This window comes from Crassostrea angulata, chromosome 1, assembly GCF_025612915.1.
Source record: "Crassostrea angulata isolate pt1a10 chromosome 1, ASM2561291v2, whole genome shotgun sequence".
NCBI classification, from domain to species: Eukaryota; Metazoa; Mollusca; class Bivalvia; order Ostreida; family Ostreidae; genus Magallana; species Magallana angulata.
This window is the reverse complement of record NC_069111.1, coordinates 2,306,190-2,322,424: the sequence shown is the minus strand read 5'-3', so window position 1 is coordinate 2,322,424 and position 16,235 is coordinate 2,306,190. Positions and strand designations below refer to the sequence as shown.

Genomic DNA, 16,235 nt, shown 5'->3' with positions numbered 1-16,235 from the left:
ATATATATATATATATATATATATATATATATATATGTGTGTGTGTGTGTGTGTGTGTGTGTGTGTGTGTGTGTGTGTGTGTGTGTGTGTGTGTGTGTTCAATGCATATAAAAATGTATATAGAGAGCAATTTATAACCGATATTTTATGTCCCTTAAACGTACTCATGAATTTTCACCAGTGTTATTTAGTTCCCCCGAACGAAAATCAATCGTTTATCTAAAACATCTGAACTACTGTGTACAAACTACCCGTGTTATAAACCTAAGCTTTATCAAACGGGTGATGCTTTATAAAATACTTCCGGCCCGAACTGATTTAGACACCGTCCCTCGCTTAAATGCTTCATTTTCAACATAACAATATCTACTACCAAAATTTGATATGAAATCGATTTTGTCAAAGATTTAAGTTACAAATATGAAGGAAAACACATATCTGTGTAGCATAGGCGTAAGAAGAAAATTATAAGAAATATAAGAAATTTATTCCATTTCATACAGGTTCAAATCGCCCCTAACCTTGTAGAAATGTAGTAACTAAACAAGGAAATGCCCTACATTTTTTTTAGGTAACTAAGGTAATGAAAAAAAACCAACGTCTAAATATAGTGTCCGAAAAATTTCAAATCGAAATCAGATAAATACTCATTTTGCATCTTTTATTAAGAAATAGACTCCGAGGAACAGATCTAGATTGTAGACATTCAGCAGCTGAAATGATATAGCGGGATACAAGTAAGTTTTATTGAAAATTTTATTTTTATGCTAGTTAAGATATTCCATGTATTATAACCACAGTGTGTACCTTATAAATAAATGATCCAATATTCTTAACCATGATATCATTTTGAAGTTATCAAATTAAAATACTCCCCCAAAGAATTTTCAAAGTTCTGATTATTGTTCAATCAATTGCACCATGAATTTTACACCTGAAGTCTATGTGCATATAAATTCTACGTGCAACGCATGCTTTGTTAAGATATTGTATATCTACATCTATTTTTATAAAAGGGTTACCAAGGGTTATAAATAAAGACCCAGAACTAAATATAGTTCAAGAAAAATTTCAAACCCCAAAACTAACATAAAATACTTCGTAATTTTTGTAAGTAAATGTGAATACGGAGAATATCAATTACTTTTGTTTAATTCAATATGTTCTATCATTAATATATACGAAATATGGAAAAATTGAAATAGTATTAAATGCCCTTCATGTCCATTTTTAGGTTACCAAGATAATAAAAATCCCATACCTTAAAATAGTATCTGAAAGTTTTCATAACTAAGACGGACTTAAAAGTATAAAAGAACTATGGATATTTTCATCCTTTAATAAGAAACGATTCCAGGTAGGCAGAATAGATTATCGATGCTGGACTATATTATAGGGAAAAGGGGACTTGTTGCAAAAGGAAAACGTGTGCAAGTAAGTAGTTTCAATACAAACAAAACTCCAATGTTTATTATCAAACAGATAGTCATGCCTTTGCCAAGTTGTACATGTAGTTTTTGCATCCGTTAATGTGTAGTTTCATTCATATCTGCCACATGATAGACTATTGCTTGTAGAGTATATTACCACGTTTGTGTTAACTACTTGAATTTAATTCGTAAAGCGGTCAAAATACGCTATAGGGAATGGTCTATCATATGATACATGTATTTATGATTTTTAAAAACCTGTATTTCAGAAGGGACAAAAGTGCAACACTGACACTGGCGTACTTATTTTGCACAGCCCTTTTTCTTTATTTATGTATACATACAAATTAATGTAGATTAGCATCATTTTGAGAACTTAGAGTAAACATGTTTCTTATGCTGAAAATACTGTCTTATTTGATTTTCTACATGGATATAGTGTAAAAACTTAAAGATCAAAAGAGAATTAATGAAGTAATCTACTATATCTATACTACTACATTAAAATAATAGACTCGAATTTTTTAGCTTTAATACCGATAAATCGGAAGAGTACTGTCTTTTGTTTTATATATTTTAAACATCATTGGTACTTGAAGATTACCAATTTGTTTTTATTTTTTCTCAATCAAGCTTCGTTCATTAATAATCAACGAAAATCCTTAAAAAAAATCCGGAAATAATATGAATTTTTTGGATTTTACAATCTTGCGCATTACATTCTCGCTAAATCACAGGAGGCTCTTTATTTTATGTTTCCACAATATCAAATTTGCATGAATAAACTTGGAAACGATAAAACATATGCGTGTTAATTTCCATTGGAATTTTTTCTGGTAATCAAAGAAAATACGGGAGATGACTCTAACACAGAGCATTTACAATGTACTATAAAAAATCCCGAGAGTTTCGAATGTCAACATGGTGTTGAAATATGTTGAATTCTGCAATCATAGAATTAATTAAACTTTTTGAAGAAAGGTATTTACAGCTTCAAAATGGTTTGTTGTGAACAAATTGACTGTTATTTTCAATGCAACTTTATTAATTTTCTCCAAAATCGTTTTGGAGCGATTCTGCAATTTTCTGCTACATTACGGGTATATGGGAGGCATTTCAGCTGTGGAGATGGCCTTTCCCGAGTTAGATTATTCCAACTCAGCAGAGTGTAGTTAAATTAATAGCATTATTGTAGGCTTGAAGTTTTGTTATGCAAATGTCAACAATGAATGGTGTTTCGATGTATCTATTTTGTACATGTCCAATACCATACGCAATGTCAACCCGTGCACGCACGGGTCAAAGTCTAGTAGTCATAATAAGCAATATCTAACAAGTATTAGAAAATACTAAATTTGCATTTATGATCACATTAAGTGTATTAATTGTAATTAACTTGTACCTTATAGAGAAGGCTTACATAGGCAATACCTGCTGCCCCATCCATATATAGATAGATATGTATATTTTCATAATTGAATATGTTCAAATCAAATCAAAAATGTGTTGAGAGAGCAATTTTTAACCGATATTTTATCTCCCCAAATCGTACTCATGAATTTTCACCAGTGTTATTTAGTTCCTCGAATAAAAATCAATCGTTTATCTAAAACGTCTAAACTACTGTGTACATACAACCCTTGTGATAAACCTTTGCTTTATCAAACGGGTGATGTTTTATCATATACTTCTGGTCCGAACTATTTTAGACAACGCCCCTCGCTTCAACGCTTCAGTGACCTATTTTCGAAGATTTACTAGTAGTTTCAACATAACAATATCTACTATTAAATCAAAGAACTGAAAGTACTGATAGACGGAAGCATAAACTAATGAAAATTTATATGTTTTTTTGGGGGGGGAGTTGATTTTAATCAACTCTCCTATGCAGTTACTCGAGCAAACCGAAAGTGAAACAGTGTTTGGATCTAAGCACAAATCAACACACCGCTGACAACATCAAATTCGATATAATGAGTTCTTAAGCATTGTTTAAGCATATTATAAAAATTTTGCGTAATTCAAATACATATAGGAAACTACTTGCCATGCCAAATAACATATCGTTCATTTTAAAATAAATAATAATCGATAAAATCAACTCCCGTCAGTACTTCAGTACTTTGATTATTTAAGGGAAAACAGCCACTTATCTTGTTGGAATATTCGCGAAGCGGTTTAGTATTATGGCAATTTAAGGTCGCTAGGATATTTTTCAGGTTGACATCAGAGTTAGGTAGATAATGTTAAAATAATTTGTGTTGTTCTCTTATTATAACCTTATAAGCTTGTTATATTACTACTTAAAGGTGTTTATTCTTTACAAAAAAAGGAAGGAGGAAATTATTGTGCATCACAAAACAACATGGGAAACTGTACATGTTATTAAATGCATACAACTCGAACTTGAAAAATACAATGCAAACTATTTATGTACACATATCTTTTCTTGTGTATATTTAGTTTAAGTCGATATTATTTCCTGTGTATAGTGATTTGCAAACCCAAAGTAGAAAACACCATATCCTAGAGGTTTCCACACCTGTTCAAGACAAAAGATAACTTCTAAATTGCAAACTACTTTGTCTAACTGTACAACTCCCCCTCTCCTTTTCTATCTCACAGAAGGGATTTCTTGAATAATGAGTGTCCTCGATCTAGATATTCTCTTATTATGATCGTTATGTGTGTGTGTGTGTGTGTGTGTGTGTGTGTGTGTGTGTGAGAGAGAGAGAGAGAGAGAGAGAGAGAGAGAGAGAGAGAGAGCGTTATAGGCGTAATTATACGTACATTCATTTGAAATATACTAATATTATATATTCATAAAATTAGTATCCACAAAAGAATATAGTACATTGTGATTTAATCCAGCATGCAGTTTCAGTCCGAGTCCACGTGTTACCCCTGTTAATCAAATCAACGTGCGAGGTGCACCACGTGTTCCTTCCAAGATAAGGGAATAAAGTTTCTTTCTAATAGTTTCATTTCAAGTAAGGAGAACAGAAGTATGCATAAAAATAAAGTATTCTACACTGTTTGTGATGTTTGATTTCAAGTAAAGTGAAAGGAAGCATGCCTAACAATGAAGTATATAGGTTTTCTACACTGTTTGTGATGTCTGATTTCTAGCAAAGAGAAAAAAGTATGTATATCAATTAAGTACATGTATTCTACACGGTTTGTGATGTTTAATTTCAAATAAAGAGAAGGGAAGCATACTTAACAATGAAGTATTATACACTGTTTGTGATGTTTGATTTAAAGATTGATATACTGTGTTTGTGAAGTTTACTTCGTATACTTCTTTTTTCTCAACAGAACTCTCTCTCTCTCTCTCTCCGTTCGTCAAGACTATGGAAACAATAAACACATGTACTTTATTTTGCTATTTATTTTGAATTTGCAGAGAACTCAAGTTCAGTTATATGGTACTAGTTTTAATGATATATATTATGGCTATTGTTTGCATCATATAAAAGATTTTTTTGTCAATTCTATCTATTTTTTTTTCACGCGCGATACTTTTATAAGCTTGTAAAATACACTGACTTCCCAAATCACTTTTGGGGAAAAAGAGATACGTTTCCGCGGGATATAAATTGATAATATGCGAACGATATACGACAGAGACAAAGAAGCACACCATGTTTATTCATCGAATCTCATAATTATTCATTATTTCGTCCACCGCTAAATGGTGCTTAAGGAATCTTCACTATTTGACGTCACGGGCAAGACAATCACAATATACGGAGGGTGTTGAACAGCCTCCGTCTAAAAATTGATATAAAATAGATTTGAAGGAAAACACATAACTGTGTAGCATAGGCGTCGGAACTGGGGGGGGGGGGTGTTAACCCTGATGACGCGATGTAAACAGAACGCTTTGGTTGTGTTTATACCGTATATCAGTTGTTTTCTGCTTGCATCCAATTTTTTTGGTATCAATAAACTTATTCTGGATCTGTAATAATGCACTGTATTCTAAAAAATAATTAAATTGTCAGCTATATGTTTTGACTTACAAAAAAGACAAAGTCTCTCATTTAGTGAAAACTTTCTCATCTTCTCCGTTCAATTAACATTGATCTTGCAGTTTTTGCTTAACAGCAGTAACTGTTGTAATCCATTTTTTTTAAAAAAAAAATTTAAAAACTGACCATTCCGAAAATTTGATAAACCAAGACAGTCATATAATCAATTCATGGGTTTATGCAGCTTGTTTACTTTCGGTCCGAGTTGACAATAGTATTGGTACTTGATACTAGTATACACCTTAGTATAACATTACACATACATGGAAGTACGACCTTCTCTGGTATTCATTGCCTCGTATGTCTATTTTTATAAAAGGGTTACCATGGTCATGAATAAAGACCCAGAACTAAATATAGTTCCAGAAAATTTTCAAAGCCCAAACCTAACATAAAATAATTCATAATTTTTGTAAGTAAATGTGAATACAGAGAATATCAATTATTTTTGTCTAATTCAATATGTTCTATCATTAATATATACGAAATATGGAAACATTGAAATATTATAAAATGCCCTTCTTGTCTATTTTTATGTTCCCTAGGTAATGAAAATCCCATACCTTAGAATAGTATCTGAAAGTTTTCATAACTAACACAGACTTACAAGTAGAAGAGGACTATGGATATTTTCATCATTTGATAAGAAACGATTCCATGTAGGCAGAACGGATATATAGAGAAAAGGGGACTAGTTGCAAAAGGAAAACGTGTGCAAGTAAGTAGTTTCATTACAAACAAAACTCCAACAGATAATGATGCCTATTAGTTGTAATTGTTGCATCCGTTAATGTGTAGTTTCATTCATATCTGCCACATGATAGACTATTGCTTGTAGAGTATATTACCACGTTTGTGTTAACTACTTGAATTTAATTCGTAAAGCGGTCAATATACGCTATAGGGAATGGTCTATCATATGATACATGTATATATGATTTTTAAAAACCTGTATTTCAGAAGGGACAAAAGTGCAACACTGACACTGGCGTACTTATTCTGCACAGCCCTTTTTCTCTAATTTTATATGCATACAAATTAATAAATTAACATGTTTCTACTTTTTATGACACTTAATGTGGTCCGCTGAATTAATAGTCACGTGACATGTGTTGATAATTCTCCCGGATTAATGTCATAAATAAATTTCAATATTACAAGGGCATACCCTTATTTGAATTTAAAATTTTGATGATACCGGTAATTAAATTCTACTTTTCTGGTAGATTCTGAAAAGTGCTGCTGCTTTGTATAGTGTTCATCTTATATTAGAATAAATATCGAAGAAATGAGCTCGGTTGGAATTTAAATGACCTTCGCTTAATATTTTACCTATTTATTCATTCATTATATGGATTTTATCGAAGCAGCGGCACTTTTTACTAAATTAAACATTCCCTAAATTTATATATAAATGATAGTAATGATTTGTTTAGTGTGTGCCCTTGTAAAAAGTGGATTTAGATAGGCTTCCTGATGTCAGAAACTTCGAATTTGTACATTAATACCTCTAGAAAAGAAATAATACACGCTCTAAACAATAATCACATGTCGAATCAAAACAAGCACAATGGATATGATTTAATGGTCTAATAATTGTTTTAAGATTATGTCCTGCTGATTTATAAAATGCATTTTTCTATGTTAAAGAATTGTTTGATCCGCCTCTCTCTACATAAAATATGCGTCAAAATTTATAGTATCGACCAGTGCACCGCGAGTTGTTTATATTTATCGTTGATGGACTTATTTGACTACAAAATTGCACTCATAGGTGATTTTTAATGTAGGTTAATGTTTTCGTACCCATAACAATCGGAAATTACTTTATTTATTAGCATTTTTGACGACTTGTTGTTTTGTACATGTTTCATGTCATAGTTAACATTTCCCGTACTTTCTGGTCGGCGTGCCCACAAAGTAAACCTTTACCGTGCTGCGTATCAAACGGGTGATGCTTTATCATATACTTCCGGTCCGAAGTATTTTTGACACCGCCCCTCGCTTCGACGGTTCAGTGACCTATTTTCGAAGATTTATTAGTACTTTCAACATAAATATATCTACAACCAAAAATTGATATAAAATGGATTGGGTTTAGTCAAAGATTTAAATTACAAATATGAAGGAAAAGACGTAACTGTGTTGCATAGGCGTCGGAACCGGGGGGGGGGGGGGGGGGGTGGGGGGGTGGGGGGGGGGTTTAATCCTGATAACGCGATGTAAACAGAACGCTTTGGTAATCTTTATACCATATATCATTTGTTTTCCGCGTGTATTCAATTTTTATTTTATGTATCAATAATCTGGACCTGTAATATTGCACTGTATTCTAAGATATAATGTCAGCAACGGTCACTTTCTTTTGGATAAACCGGTCTCTAATTATACCTGAGCTACTGGTATATGTAACAGTCTATGATCTATTGATATATGACTATTTGCCTCTCTGAAAATAATTATCGGTAATTATTTTACATTCAGAAAATCGTGTATGTGGTTTTATTGTCCGAATTTTTCATTATTAAGAGTGACAATTTAGTTACTTTTTTCCTTGTTTAAACAATCGTGAATTATATTTTCGCTATGACTTTGAAATAGTAAAAATGTGATTCGCGAAAATTTTATATACTGTTCTAGGTTCTGATTAGCGGGAAAAAACATGACGCGGAAAAAACCCTGATATACGGTATATATACAAGAGCTTACCGAAATAATGTTTCTTAAGAAGTTTATTCCACGAGAGTGTAATCATCCTTATTTAATATTTTTAATTTCGAATCACTAGGCTAGTGTTTGTTTTATAAAACATCAACAACTGTTCCTCGTTCGAGGCAATTTAAACTAATGAGCATTCGAAACTTTTTGCATGTCAACAAACTTGATTTTGCAAGTCTATTGATCAGTATTTCTATTTAATCAAGTGATTAAGCTCTAAGAAAAATTTTTTTAGAGCTAAAATATTATTTCAAGGTTTATTTCTGTGAAACTTTACATCAAACCAGTTAGATTTATTTCCGGAATGACGAACTAAATTGTAATGCACAAGGCAACAATAACCGCACAACACAACGCTGACCTTCGTTGATCTTTGAAAAAAAAATCAATTCGGGTCATATAAGGGACTGTCACAAATGCTTTATAATATAAATTGTACGAGATAAATAGAACATCTATAATTGTGTGATTTTATATTGAATTTCGCTTTATCCAACTCGTTGAAATGGTTTTATATTCGCTCGGCAAGCCTCGCGAACATAAACACCATTTTAACTCTTTGGATAAAGCAAATATAAAATCACACAATATAGATATCCTCTAAACCTTATTTGTAGACACAATTCCCAAGTGATTTAGAGCGTATCGGCAATTTTTTTTTAATTTAAAAAGGTAACTAAAAAACGTAAAACCCCGAATTTAAATATAGAACTAACACATTTTCAGTCAATAAATCCAGAATAAAGATTTTCACTCAGGAAACAGATGGTATATCTAATTGCACTCGCACGCACGCACGCACGCACGCACGCACGCACGCACGCACGCACACACACACACACACACACACACACACACATATTAATTGACACAAGTAGGTTTCATATTGTCAACAAAGAAGGCGGATTTTTTGCTATAATAATGGCAAACAAGGCTACTAAATTTAATTTGAATCATTATTAGATCCCTCTTGTTCTGGTATTTGGATAAATCGCTACCCTGTATTGAATGCTCTTAGATTCCTGAAGCGACGTATCAGAATATGGGAGCGCTAAGAATTACTTTTTAGGTGTGAAAAAAAGGAGAGAGTTATATTTAGAAACAACAATTTTATTTATAGTATTCAGGTAAAAATAAAAATAACATTGATGTATAATTTTCGTACAAGATAAGATTTTGTTTCAATATTGTAATCTAAATCACAAACACGCTAACAAGACCACACACAAAGTTATTAATACTATACCACCTCCGCAACAACTTCTGAAATCGAAGAAATAGTGTAATGTTATACATTTTTAATTTATACGATAGCAGTAAATTCAAAATTTACAACTTGACAATAATAATAAATGATGATTTCACATACAATTATTTCAAATTTTAGTCTAGAGATCGGTTTCATAATGTAACAAATTCACTGAATTGAAGGAGAATAATTTTTAATTATGACGCTATCATTTGTTCACTGTATATTTTGATAAAGATGCTCTGATGCAACATTAATTTGGACAAAAATAGTTTGTCATGAAATGTTAACGTTTTATAGGCAGAAGGATTAACATTTTGGGCGCTATCCTATATCCCTCTTTGATAATCGTATTTTAATCCCTGACAGAAAAAAAGTTTACTAGTTTATACTAGCATCGGTATTTAATTGTTGACCATAGATATCTTTGAATTTATTTTAGATATAATCTGCACGTACACGTACATTGTAGGGATGCAGGGACAATTCTCAAAGTAATTTAGGATTAGCAAAGAGGGACCAAGCGATCATATAATGGCCACCGAAAAAGTGTAAGTTTTAGAACACGGATCAAAGTGCTTAAAAATCGACACATTACAACTGTAATGAAAATTAACTGCAGTCTGATGTAGATTTTATGGTATTCCCCGAGGATTTGAGAGTTAATTGGGATTTTTACAAGTTTTGTAATACTACGGAACTTATAGTGGCACACAATATCGCAGAATTATTATTTTCAATGATTTTTAGAGTTGTATTTGATTTGGATTCTAGGAGGCGAATCCACAAAAAATGAGTTACCATGAATACTAGTGATTCTACAAATCACAAAAGAAAATATTCAAATAGTCAATTAGCTGATATATACTTTTACATTAATGTATATGCAAATATCAATTTAAATATTCGAGCCAGTATTTTTTAGAGTTTCATTTTGCTGCAAAAACCTACTAGTATGATAAGCCTGCATGTAAATTAAACTCTTATGATAAAAAAAGATTTGAAAGAATCATTAATTTTCGTCAGAAGAAAGATTTTTTTTAAGGAATATATAGCAGATCAATTTTTGTACAGGACGACAATAATTCAATTTTGCTTCATTTAAGGCTTCTTTACGGCTTTTCCAATAATAATATGGCTAACAGAACTTTAAAAACCATGATATTTTTGTCGATTTAGTAGAAAATAACACTTTTCCTAAAAAGAAATTTCAGCATGAAAATTGCAGCTCATATTGCTTTAAATAATCGGATACCGTAATAGTGTGAATATTACATTAGAGAAACCGGTATTCGATGGTTTGTAAATAGACAAACCTGTAATTAATATTATTTTTGATTTTTTAGCAATTGTGAAGAGATTATATCACAACTTGTTTTAGAGACAATGTGTGAAATTGTTGGGACCCCACAAATCGTTGCTCAAAGAAGAGAAATCATGGATATAAATGAAAGATTTTATTCATTCACCATATATGGCTTTAAATGTTCACAAATTCTAACTGGGAGCAGAGGAGAAGGATTCCGATTCGAGAAGTCTGATGTGGATTTAATGGTATTTCTCAAGGATTTGAGAGTTAATTGGGATTGTAACAAGTTTTGTAATACTACAGAACTTTAAGTTTTCGACAATTCAGCAAGTCAACCAGGATATGGTCTTTTACAACTTTTGCCGACGCAGAAAGCAGAATCTGAAATCGACTTATTTGTCATGATTAAAGGCAAGTTATATTTATCAGGCTCGCCACGGTTTCGGATACATGGACCTTGTGCATCATTAAGTAATGGAATCATGGACGCTGATCTTGCGGTATGTATATTAAGTGATGATTGGCCTCCGGTTGCATCGCCATTCGTAGGAAGATGCAACAAGAAAGCGTGGCCAAAGCCTGATCTTATTCACGATATTGTTAAATCCGGATGCCATGTAGTACCGATAGGAAAATGAAGATGTTGAATGGCGAATATCATTCTCCGTTGCAGAAAGGAAACTGGTAAACGATTTGACTTACTGTCAGTTCTTACTATACGGATTGTTAAAATTGTTCTTGGACGAAGTTATTAACAACTGTTATGAAGAGGACAAATTGCTGTGCTCATATCACATAAAAACAGCAGTTTTCTGGACTCTCCATAATAACCACCTCCCTGAATGCTGCCCACGAAATTTACTCAACCATTTCTGGGTCTGCTTGAAACTTTTGCTAGAGTGGGTTGATGAGGGAAATTGTCCAAATTTTTTCATCCCTGAAAATAACATGTTTCGTAACAAAATCTACGGCCCTGCTCAACAAAAACTGTCACAAAAACTTCATAAACTGTTTGAAGATGGTCCTTTATGTGTTTTGAAATGTCCATCCATCACCATATACATGTATTTATCAAGTATTCTGACAAATGATATGCCTATCTCAAGAACATATACTGACCCCATTTTATCAGAATTACTCAGTGAAGTAGAAGGAATCAATATGCCTTTCACCTTGTTTGGAAAACTAGCGAATTGGTTAGAACCTTTGACAATCATTGAAGATAATATCGATTCAAACGTGTCAGAAATCGGAGCACTCGTAATAAGAAGATTAACAATTTATGTTCTTGAAAACATTGCTTTTATCTTATTGTCTCTTATTTCAGGCGACAACAGATCTTTTTATGTTGTAGACAAAATTGCATGCCAAGCATTGAAGTTGTCAGCTAAATTTGGCAATGTTTCTGATGTGTTATTTAGTGCTATGTACTATTACAGGACATCCCGTTTCAAGAAAGCATTATCTATTCTAGATTTAGCAAAATGTTTGTTAACAAAGCCATGTTTAATGGATTCCGGCATTGACCGGTGTGCTGAGAAAATAACTGGACAGTCGTTGTTTGCAGTTGCAGGAAGAAATTCAACTTCTTTCTTAAAACTATACAATACAGTTATTTATATGAATGAATTGGTGAAAGAGCAGGAACATAGTCTAAAGTTTCCCTGCTCAACGTTGATTATACCCCCTTACGTTCTTCTACTCATGCTAGAATATCTTTGTCAACGATACTTTGATAAAAAGAAAGCGCAGGCAGCTTTAGATAAACTCTTTGTTGTTGTGCACTGCGATAAGGGTAAGTATATAGTTGAAGATCTTAAAGACATATCATGGCAGATTCTAGGAATCTGTCAAGAGCTGTCAGGCAATCTTCGCGGTGCTCTGTACGCGTACAGGAAATCACTAGCATGTGATCAAACATGGAACAAAATAAGTTCGGCGTCAGAGGAAAGAATTCATTATGTAGAAAACCTTCTTCAAAGAAACAATGCTACAATTTCTTAAATGGATATAGGCGAATTATAAGGAAATCATATCTATAGTTGAACGAATATGAAACTGATTTTAAAAAATACCAACATATCTATTTTTCTCTTAACGAGGCCGGGTCTAATTAGTTCTGCCCTAGATTTTTTAATGAAATTTTTTACCTGAATTTCTATTTATATAATTATCATTTTAAGATTAAAAAATAAAACATTTACCACACCGTTTGTTTAGGGGGTCATCTCAAAGTTTGTTAATCTTTAACATATGACCCTATGGGATTTCGCTTGAAATGTATCAATTTTGCACATTTTTTAAACTTCTGCCCTAGGGATTTCTTTTTCTGTTCTACATATTAAAGTTATTGCTAAAAGGCATCAAATGGTCAAATAAAAAAAACCTTTATAGTATAATTAAAGCATTCAGACATATTTAAGTAATAAAAAAATATATAACATCACATATTAAGGGTCATTAATATAAAATACATGGTTACTGTCTTGAAATATATGAATTAAGCTATATTTAGGCGGGTTAAGAAAACGTGACAGAGGGTTAGGTCTGCTGAACCCTCTTCAGGTTTTCGACCCGAGCCCAAATAGAGCTTATAGTTCGAGACAGTTATGTTTATTCCACAATATAACATTAATTTTACGCATTAAACGAGCCATTTTCAACAAATTTCGCTGAATATTTGCAGTTGAAACTATCACGCCATGGCGTCAACCAAGCAAAAAGATGACGTCACAATGCAAATCAAACGCTGCGCGAAAGCGTGCGTACTCGTTCTGTACTCGGCCTCGTTAAAATTCAGTTCTCAGCAATGTATATTTAGCATTATACAGTTACATGTATACTAATTTTTAACATTGTACACTATTAGTTCTTAGCTTAAAAATATTGCTATAAACTGAGGTAAATTTTCAAACCATTTGTTTTACAATTTTGAATTATTTTCTAGAGCTTGCTTTTGATACATGTTTTTGTTAAGGTCTATAATTTAAGTATATTAAAAAAAACAATAAACAAAAAAACACTAAACGCTTGGAGTGATGGTTCATTACATAAAAATAAAATACCAGTTTGTAATATCTGAACTATTCTGGAAGGTAATAAAAGATCTTCCAATCTTAGACAAGCAATTATGTTAATACATTTTGGAACGCAATACCTTAAACTGCTCGTTTAAGAACATTTTCTTCCCTTTCTAGATCGTCTTATTTTTTCTCTTGAAGAATTTTGTAGAACTCTATTGAAATGTAATTCATACAAGATAAAGACATATTTGTGTTTTGAATAAAGATTTGTTACGTTACAATATTATTGACTGTACTCTAAGTTCCAGTGGTAGTTAGAAGATAATTACTATTTCTTTTGGTTTTTTAGCAAAATACACTGTTCCGAGAAATGATTTGTTTAATGTCATTTTTACAGAAGATAATTTTTACACTTTGTACATTGACTTTCGTGTTTTGTTTTGGTGTTTTGGTCCTACAGAAATTGAAATTTTAAATTTCAGTGTACAGTTTTATTTAAAGAAATTTGGTCGGTGTCGAGTTTATCGATTGTCTTTAATTTTTTGAATATATATTGTATATAAATCTATTTGTCTGTGTATCTACTACTCCAACTTCCTCTACTGTAATGTATGCATTTAATGTACATGTATACTGACCTTGATACTAGGGGCTTTTAAAATATTGAACATCACTTTGTGTTATCAATTATAGGTAGATGCGTTCTAAATTTTTGTAACCTGGAAATACTTTTAAAATTATAATTTGATTTGCCCACATATAGCTATATTGTTGAAAATTTTGACGTTGTATTAGTCTTCAATATGTATATCGACGGACTAACGACTAACAAAGCACAAACGCTCTATATAACTCTATGTTTCCTATCAAAATTGATATTTTAATTGTTATTTCATGCTCATGTTTGAGTATTGTGGCTTGATTATTGAAACCTTGATTCAAAAATAACCTTCTTTAGGTTTTGACGTTTTTTCTTCAAAATGGAGTACACATATGCAATATTTTGCCAAAAAATGACTAAATTCAAAAGCTGGTATATTTCCCCCACAAAATTATCAGAAATCAAAATCCTAGCAATCTGCACACCTCTGATATATGTGCCATTGATCTGCAAAAGAACAAATTCCTATCCTGAAAACTGTAAGAGGAGTTATCCGTACAATGAGGGCACAATTTTGGCAGCCGCCCGCCCCCCCCCCCCCCCCTCCACCTGCCCGCCCGCCATTTTCATCAATTACTAAACTGATTTTTCCGTTGGAAAACCCAGTTAAAAATCTTAAACTATTTATTTGTATTTATCTTTAACTTTCCTTCAATGTTCCAGAGAGAGAGAGAGAGAGAGAGAGAGAGAGAGAGAGAGAGAGAGAGAGAGAGAGAGAGAGAGAGAATCAATAATGTATATGCAACGTGTCATTATCTCTGTATATTTATCAAAACTATATAATTAAATGATATTTTCTGAAATTAATGCAAGCAACACTATACGTTATAGGATATAGGACAATGGAAAAGTTGAAATTTGGTCGCCAAGAAAAGAAATAGTGTCTAAGATAGCCTAATAATGCATAAACTCCACACGAATTCATGTTTTATGGTGCTTATATCAATATATTTTTGGTGCAAAACTGAGTGTTTTCAAATGTTTATCACTTATTAAACATGCTAATGGTAAACTATTGAAAAAGCTCATCTGATATGTATTGTAATGCTTATGTGCTGTGTTTGGTGCGAACAACTAACGAGACACGAAAATAAAGTGGCCATCCGCATTGGCGGATCCAGAGGGGGGTTCCGGGGGTCGGAACCCCCCCCCCTTTCTCTGGGACCTATGACTTTTTTTTTAAACGTTTAATGCCCATTTAAAGGCATTTTCCCCATTTATAATGGAAATACTAGATTTGTCTCAAATAAATGCTTTTAAAATTGCTTATTTAAAGAATTTCGTTAATTTTGTTCTTATATGAAAAACCCTATAAATTTTTTATTGACAAAAGTACATTGTACTCCCCTTCAGCATCTGGTGTTTACTACATTGAGTAAACATGTGGAAAAATACATAAAATTAAGCAGTGTCGCTAAAAACACAACATCTACAATGTTTTTTCTACTCTATTTCTTTAAAAAAAATGATTATAGTTCATACAGTTTTGAACTGACAAGCCATCGAGTAAAACGACGTTCAGGTACGAGTACACGCATTCGTTTTACTTAAAAAAGCCGCTTTCAAATGAATTGTTTAGTAAATTAACTTAAGTTATTAAAATAGATAAGTTATACTTCGTTTCATACAAATAATATTATCAAATTGGCATATTTATATTTAAGTTACAGATTTTTGGTTTTATATCAGCATAATAATTATTCATATGATAAAGTCGAAAGAGTAGTACTAGATGGATTTCTCTTGAACTTTAGACCTATATCTGCAGGAGTCCCAGAAGGCCATACTTTGGTCCTTTTCTAGCTTTTCAA

The 16,235-nt window shown here is 32.2% G+C and overlaps 1 protein-coding gene across 1 annotated transcript; it reads left to right on the top strand.

Moving 5' to 3' along the window:
* Positions 1-1,297: 1,297 nt before the first annotated feature.
* Positions 1,298-14,942, top strand: LOC128179897 (uncharacterized). The gene is made up of 4 exons (XM_052847616.1): positions 1,298-1,434; positions 6,010-6,182; positions 9,904-9,982; positions 10,778-14,942. Exon 4 carries the CDS (start codon positions 11,689-11,691, stop codon positions 12,742-12,744), a length of 1,056 nt encoding a protein of 351 aa, XP_052703576.1. The 5' UTR covers positions 1,298-1,434; positions 6,010-6,182; positions 9,904-9,982; positions 10,778-11,688; the 3' UTR covers positions 12,745-14,942.
* The last annotated feature ends 1,293 nt before the right edge of the window (positions 14,943-16,235 follow it).